The following is an 8,125-nucleotide window of genomic DNA, read 5'->3' as shown; positions in this document are numbered from 1 at the left end:
CTTGGCCAAGGTGCTGGTTCAATAACATAAAAGAAAAAATTTAAATAAAGTAATGAAGTAAGTATTTTAATTTGCAGACTATTTTTAATGCAGTTTTGTGTAGTTTATTAGTTTAGATTATACTTAAAAGTACGTACCATGTTTTCAGCACTGTGTCTTGTATGCATCCCAGGACCGGTGCCCCCCTCATTATCCCTCCGCTCTCATATGCCCATCGTGTTCCGGCACCTTCTGATTTACAAAGTCCTGGTAGTAAACAAAGTTAAGTCTGTGTTTGCTTTATAGTAACAGCAAACCAAAAGGTCTCTGTTCTCCTTTAATGCTGTGTGACTATTGGAACCAATTCATTCGCTCATTTAAGACCAGATAGTTTCCAGTTTTAGGTGAAAGCAAATTATGCTTGTTTGTGGTCCTTTTTTTTTTTTTTTAGAACTTGACGATAAAGACATTAGAAGAAGAAGAAGAAATATAAGAGTAAAAATGATATTTCCTGGAATATTTAACTGGATTAATGACATATGATACGATACTGTTTCAGCAACAGGTGTTCAGGTGTCATTAACACTTATTTCAGCGCTTTGGAGTTTTTATGTATTACAAGGTTAAGCTCGTAATGTTTGTAAATGCGTATCAGTGGTGGGGAGGGACTTTAAGGTTGTCCACCAGTCATGCTGGGGGTGTCAACGGCAGAGTAAAGATGTGTAAATGTGACATGGGACCTAGAGATGGTACTGGGTGCTCTGGGGGAGTGGAGGTCTGGGAGGGACAGCCTGACACTCTGATGGAACAAACACGAGACCAAGTTTTGATTCTCAGGGTGTAAATAGCTCGAGCGTTTCATGAGTGAGCATTTCGTGAGTGAGCGTTACGTGAGTGAGCGTTACGTGAGTGAGCGTTACGTGAGTGAGCGTTTCGTGAGTGAGCGTTACGTGAGTGAGCGTTTCGTGAGTGAGCGTTTCCTGAGTGAGCGTTTCATTATTAATGTCACCGACATAATTTCAGACTGTGACAATGTATACATGGATAATATAGGTCACAAATGAAGTTTGTTTTCCTGCTCCTACCCATGTAGACATGAACATGCTGAACTCGAGCCCAGCACTCTCACAATGTGCTCCTGACTTCAGCCAGCCCCCCACCCCCTACTACCTCGACAGATGTTCTTGCATGCTGGGCTCCCAAAGCCTTGCATCCGGCACTTGCACCTGGGTGGTACATGGGGGGAGGAGAGGGATGGACGGGGTCAGCCTGACCCATGAGTGAAAGGCCATCTGGATCAGCGTTAGAAGGAGCATCTGGGCCCTGGACCCCTCTACTTCAGTAGGCTTCTCCTTTCTTTAGCACTCCTGATGTCCTCCAGGAAGTCACAGAGCCAAATGAATTTAGGTGTAACATGAATAATGAAATGCTGTGTTATTCGCATCTGGATGTACGTAATTTCAGGATGCGATTTACAAAGTGCCCAGTTCTTTACGCCAGGGACCTGATCAAGACAACATCAAGGCAATACAAATGCCTGGTGCGGAGGAAGGAAGCAACGTTTGTATTATTAGTACTGAAAAAGTGTTTGTTTGTCAGCTCCTTTGTCCTGCATGGAGCCAAAGCCGCCCATTCATGCCCAAAACACAACCCCCCCTGGCCCCCATCTGCAACATCTGCTGTGTATGAGGTTCCAACACAAGCACGGGCTGCAACTGAGATCCCAAGTTCCAGCACACACAGCCAGCCGGGCCTCGCGGTTCGGTCTCTCCTTCCTTCCCTCCTCGGGCTGCTCAGACTCGTCATGCTCCCATGATGCTCCAGTCTGCGTCCCGCAGTCCGACCCTGGGAGTCACACAGGCCAATTTGCATAGGAACAGCTTTTAACCTGGGCCAGCTGGAGCCACTCAAAGGGCTCTCATCCCTCCTTATCATCACCATGGTTGTCTTTGGCAGGGCCTGTGGATAAAAGAGCTTACTGAGACTCAGGCCATCCAGCCCTGTCTGTTTGAAGCCTAAGTCTGGAGGTCAGATCTGGAACTACAGTAGAGATGTAGGCCCTGTTTGTGATGATAATCAATGGGCAGTGGACCAGACAGTAAAGCAGAGCTGCTAGGATCGGGATGATAATTCTTTAAAGAGTCCACCCCCCCCCCCCCCCCCGCCACACACACACACACAAAAAAGTAAACTCTGTAGCAGAAGCAATCCCATACGTAGTCAAAATGAGCCTCTCCATTATTTATCTCCTGAGGAGCAAACCTCGGTGATTCAGAGCTGCTGCAAGGGTGCATTCACCAGCTGGGTGTGGCGCACGGTGGGTGGGTGGGACACCATGCATATCCCTGTCTTGAAAGGGTGCAGTGTGCTGTGAATGCCGATGCGTCAGATGGAAAAGGAGAACATACTGGATCCTGTATGTACCGTTTGGTGACCCCCAAACCCTCTAGTTTAGGCACTATGCTAGCCCCCCCCCCACAAACCTGAAGCTATAGCAGACCTATCATCATGCTAAGGCTGGACCACTCAGCCTTACAGAAAAGCAACACCTTGCCCAAGAGGATTATAGGAAAAAAATCTTAAGCAGATATTTTTCTGAGGTGAATCTCAAATGTCTGTAAATTTCTATGTTCTTTTCCCTTCAGGTACCATGTTAGGCTTGGTGTCCAGGACTAACGGTCAAATTTGTCAGCTAGAGGGAGGTAGTACAGTTTGCTGAGCGGGTGGGGTCAGGTTATGGTGGTTAAACTTCTTGCTGCCTAGTATTAGCACTGAATAGTGATTTCTGAGGCACTGAGCATCATTCGCAGGATATAAATCCTTAAGATTTACAACCCCTATGTGTGCCACCCCTCAGCGGGACACCAATCCTAGTTTTGATGCATAAAAGATTACAGAAAAATTCAAAATTACATTAAAAATTGGTGTAAATATAGATTAGTTTGTCTGGGAAAAGCCCATTCAATATCAGATCGAACTCAGTAGTCCAGCTGTAGGTCTTCTTACTGGAGGACAGACCATTTCTGCCATCTAGTGGTGTTACTGGGAATAAAACACTTTAAATGGATGCTAAATTACTTTTACACCTACTGAAAAAAAGTCACCATACTAAACAAACCGAAATTCCATCCCAAATAGAAATCCATCCCAAGATGATGAGGATCCCACCAGCCTGACAACGTGGCTGAGCACAGTATCAATATTCTCTGTATAACTTAAAGTGTGAAATTTAGAGCCTCAGGAAATACTGGACTGGATTAAAAATCAGCCCTAGACTTTGGGGTCCCTCGGGGCAGGGATGATGGGCAGGTGGGATGGAGGACATGTACCCATAATATTAAATTTGACTCTATTCATCCTTCCCAAAAAAATAGACCATTGCATTTAAATTACGTTGTGCCCATGCACCCCCCCCCCCCAGCTCCCAATATCAAACTATCTCCTACTCCCTGGCCCCTCTATAAATTTTTCCAGCCCCCATTCCCATTGACTCACTTGGAAAATTCCTGCCATGCTGCATGACCAGTTCTGCCCGGTCTTAAGAATAATAAAATGACGCTTTTCTAGTTGCCTCTTGGTGGAAAATCAATTAAAAGCGTCACATGCAGATGGAGCACATCGATCTTTCCGAATTATAAGGTAGTTTGGAAACTGAACAGCTGGAATGCCCATTTTAATGGTGAGATTCGTGGTTATCAAAAGACTGATGATTCTTAATTGCTGTGAAACGATGAAGCCCACGCAGATTCTGGTACCGGGCTTTGACTGTGCTTGCAGTCCTCTCAACTAGGGCTGTCACAATATCGGATTTTCAGTACATGATTATCGTGGGCAAAAGAATCCACGACAACGATGTCATCGTTATCGACTACATCGATAGCGAAGAGACAACCCCGGCTGAAACCCCCTTTCGCTCTCACTGTTGATCGGCACTTCCTGCAAACTGGGGTGTCTAACATCTTGTCTTTCTCATGAAATCCTGTATTGACACCAATATTTCTTTTGAAGACAGGTTAATTTTACTTGTAATCAATCTCCACTGATGGTGTATTCAGCCAGATATTCCGATTTTCATTCTTTATGTTCTGTGTTTAATGAAAGTCCTGCACAGCACCCAAGTGCACGTTTATGGGTCTCGTTCAGAACCCCAGTCAGGGTCGGGTGACCGTTTATGTCCCTGACGGCTGCCACTGTTATGCAAAGTTAGGACAAAACAGGAGAAATGTAATTTTCCCCCGATCCCACTGATTTGGAGTAATGTGACTGACTGCAAACAGCACCAAACTTCTTATAGTGAACCAAAACCATAATACAAGCACACCAAAATACCATGGCACTAGATTGTAGCAAGTACAAATATTTAACAAATGGGATATTTAGGTAAAAGTGTTGGAGTGGTCACTCTGTTGGACCAAGTGACAACCGAAGATCCCCCCCCCCCCAGTTAGCGGAATCATTTACGCCACTTCAGTTAAAGCATAGTTATTATGGTTTACTGTAAAGTGTCCCACTGGAAAAACTAAAAAGGTAAAGCAAGTTGCATGCAAGTGTACGGTATGTTTGAAATGTGACACAAATCAGGAGTTCAGCTTTCAAAAGAAAGATGCCCCCCCCCCCCCCCGAGTCATTTATGTGAAGAGTCCAGGCACACCAGGGGGGGGGGGAAAAAAAAAAAAAAAAAAAAAAAAAAAAAAAAAAGTGTTTACCGATCTGCCAGTGTGAAGCTCCATGAAAAGTGTCCATCTTGTACAAAATGCCCAAAACCACTGCTTGATGATCAATTAAATGAGGGGGAAGTGGTGCTGAAGAGACTAGTTGACACCAAGAACAATCACAGCTGACGTTTTAAATGCATTTATTTAGACACTCCATGAAAGATGTCAACAGGTCACATTAATATTCTTCCTCTTCCTCCTCACACTCTGCAGAATCAGCACCCACTTCCTCATAATCCTTCTCAAGGGCTGCCATGTCTTCTCGAGCCTCTGAGAACTCCCCTTCCTCCATGCCCTCCCCAACATACCAGTGAACAAAGGCACGCTTGGCATACATGAGGTCGAACTTGTGATCCAAGCGGCTCCAGGCCTCTGCGATGGCAGTGGTGTTGCTCAGCATACACACAGCCCTCTGGACCTTAGCCAGATCTCCACCAGGCACTACAGTTGGCGGCTGATAGTTGATACCCACTTTAAACCCTGTGGGACACCAGTCCACAAACTGGATGGAGCGGCGTGTCTTGATGTTGGCAATGGCAGCGTTGACATCTTTTGGCACCACATCACCGCGGTACAGCAGACAACAGGCCATGTACTTTCCACGACGGGGGTCACACTTCACCATCTGGTTAGCAGGCTCAAAACAGGCATTGGTGATTTCAGGCACAGACAGCTGTTCATGGTAGGCTTTCTCAGCAGAAATTATGGGAGCATAGGTCACCAAGGGGAAGTGGATGCGAGGGTAGGGTACTAGATTTGTCTGGAACTCTGTGAGGTCAACATTCAGAGCACCATCGAAGCGCAGGGAAGCTGTGATTGAGGACACAATCTGGGCAATCAACCGGTTGAGGTTGGTGTAAGAAGGACGCTCAACATTGAGGTTACGCATGCAGATGTCAAAGATGGCCTCGTTGTCCACCATGAAAGAGCAATCCGAGTGTTCCAGAGTAGTATGGGTCGTCAGGATCGAGTTGTAGGGCTCCACCACTGCTGTGGATACCTGGGGGGCTGGGTAGACTGAGAACTCCAGCTTGGACTTCTTGCCATAATCCACAGAGAGACGCTCCATCAGCAAGGAGGTGAATCCAGATCCTGTCCCTCCACCAAAACTGTGGAAGATGAGGAAGCCCTGCAGTCCAGTGCACTGGTCAGCCTGAAAGACAGACAGTCTTAGTCAGGTTTCAACCAAAAGCGCCACACAATAATGCAACCTCTACTCACCATTTTGCGCATACGATCAAGTACGGAGTCCACGATCTCCTTGCCTATCGTGTAATGGCCACGAGCATAGTTATTGGCAGCATCCTCCTTACCGCTGATGAGCTGCTCTGGGTGGTACAACTGTTTGTAGCGCCCATTTCGAATTTCATCTAAGACGCACGATGGTACAGACAATCCAACCAAATTAACCATAGTACCAATACATGGTTTAGTTTAAAACTAGTATCTGAAGTACCACAAGAACATTGAATCCCTTACCTACAACAGTGGGCTCCAGGTCTATGAAAACAGCTCTTGGGACAAACTTACCAGCACCAGTTTCACTAAAAAAAGTTCCAAAGGAAGAATCTGTCTGGATAGAGCCACCTACTGCAATTGTTCCATCAGGCTGCAGACCATGTTCAAGGCAATACAGCTCCCAGCATGCATTGCCCATCTGAATACCAGCTTGGCCAATGTGAACGGAAATGCACTCCCTCTGAATAAACAGTTGATGCACAACTAGTTAAAGATCATGAAACAAACCCTTAAAGCAATAATTAAACCAAAGTGAAAAGCAGGGTGACAGCTTGTTGAATGCATCTAGCCTCCTGGATTCATCAGGATGTGGTTTAAAACACTTACCATTTTACACTAAACAGTCAAGACTCACAATACTTGAGCCAACCAAAACACCTAAACAGGGGGGGGGGGGAGAAACACAAACGATAAAATTACTCTAACTGAACTAACAGCCAAAACAAAAAAACTGTTCAAGCCACAACTCACCCGTACTGCAGAACCAAGGCAATTAACCAGAAGGTTCCTTATATAAAGAACTCCATAATCCCGCCTATGAACTTCTTGGGAGGTGTGGCTTTGTCTCAAAGACTTTAAAATCAATTATAATAAACAATTACTACAGTTACTGCTTTACTAAAGCTTGAAGAAAGTCAATCGGCATACAAATTTCAGATGTAAACTGAATTCTGAAACATTCATTTTTTTATTTGAAGAGGTAAAGCACCTTCTTTCACAAACTAATTGTTGCCAAGAGATCCTTAATGAGGAACATTAATTGCTTATCACCTGAATCAGGATTACCTCATTTGCAGTTGTAATCAGTTGTTTGCACTGATATGGGACCTGCGTTATGAAAGTCGTTTAACAAAATCAAAACCAAGCAAAATGCAATCTGAGATACATGGTATCGTGACGATGGCTATCAGCGATTTATGTTGAGTCAGGGAGCTAATTTATAAAAATGTTCATATATCATAGAAGAATTGACATATGGATGAAAACTGTTTGCATGAATAGTACAAGTCAAATTTATAAAACCTTGCTTATACCAGAGTACGCGTCTTACAGTTTTATAAGCCCTACTTATTGCAGAAATGTTTGCAAGTGTGCGCGCTTGAAAAACCACCCAATTCGCACCCAGAAATGACCTAAATTGGCAATACAAATTAGCTGCATGTATATGTAAGCGCACATATACTACATTCACAATGACATTTCAGAGAAAATGGAGCAACAAACAAGGAACAAAAAGGAATTTCTCAGGATGGGAAGTGCAAATTAGGGTTCAGTGTTAAGGAATGCCAAAACAGTTTATTTGACATTGCTGCAGATTGGATTGTAATATATGCGTGTACATCCATACTAGGCTAACTTAATATACTGTCTTAAGTTAGTTAATACCAGCCACAACTTGAGGAATAATGGAACTAGCGTGGGCTAGGATATCTTTTCTCTGTCAGCCAGTTCTCGTTGGTATGTTCCTGACGCCAAAAATCCAAGTATTGTCAGTACTTAAAGCTGGACAGGAATAGCACTGTAGGTTTCACAATGTAGGACAAAGAGACATTGTGTAGGAGAAGATTGCAGCCTAATTCACAACCTGTCCATATAGGCATCATAAGAACATAAGAACATAAGAACATAAGAACTATACAAACGAGAGGAGGCCATTCGGCCCATCAAGCTCGCTTGGGGAGAACTAAACTAATAGCTCAGAGTCGTTAAAATCTTATCTAGCTCTGATTTAAAGGAACCCAAGGATTCAGCTTGCACTACATTATCAGGAAGGCTATTCCATACTCTGACTACACACTGCGTAAAGAAGTGCTTCCTTAAATCCAGCTTGAAATGTTCTCCCGCTAATTTCCACCTATGGCCACGAGTTCGTGTATTTAAACTAATGCTGAAGTAACTATTTGGTTGAACAG

At 44.2% G+C, this 8,125-nt stretch overlaps 1 protein-coding gene across 1 annotated transcript; it reads right to left on the bottom strand.

The window, feature by feature from the left end:
* Positions 1 to 4,817: 4,817 nt before the first annotated feature.
* On the bottom strand, positions 4,818 to 6,867 carry LOC125708063 (tubulin alpha-8 chain-like). The gene is made up of 5 exons (XM_048975568.1): positions 6,684 to 6,867; positions 6,540 to 6,590; positions 6,174 to 6,393; positions 5,916 to 6,064; positions 4,818 to 5,847 (listed from the first exon to the last, which is right to left on the bottom strand). Exons 2-5 carry the CDS (start codon positions 6,540 to 6,542, stop codon positions 4,873 to 4,875), a joined length of 1,347 nt encoding a protein of 448 aa, XP_048831525.1. The 5' UTR covers positions 6,543 to 6,590; positions 6,684 to 6,867; the 3' UTR covers positions 4,818 to 4,872.
* Between the last annotated feature and the right edge of the window lie 1,258 nt (positions 6,868 to 8,125).

This window comes from Brienomyrus brachyistius, chromosome 14 (genome assembly GCF_023856365.1).
Source record: "Brienomyrus brachyistius isolate T26 chromosome 14, BBRACH_0.4, whole genome shotgun sequence".
Classification (NCBI taxonomy): Eukaryota; Metazoa; Chordata; class Actinopteri; order Osteoglossiformes; family Mormyridae; genus Brienomyrus; species Brienomyrus brachyistius.
The sequence above is the reverse complement of the archived record's forward strand: the minus strand, read 5'-3'. Positions and strand labels throughout refer to the sequence as shown.

Bases quoted from the DNA above. Each gene is read 5' to 3' on its own strand.
- LOC125708063 (XM_048975568.1), bottom strand. The intron at 6,065-6,173 runs GTAAGGGATTCA...CGTGCGTCTTAG, and splicing joins CCTGGAGCCCACTGTTGTAG to ATGAAATTCGAAATGGGCGC. The intron at 5,848-5,915 runs GTGAGTAGAGGT...TCTGTCTTTCAG, and splicing joins TTGATCGTATGCGCAAAATG to GCTGACCAGTGCACTGGACT.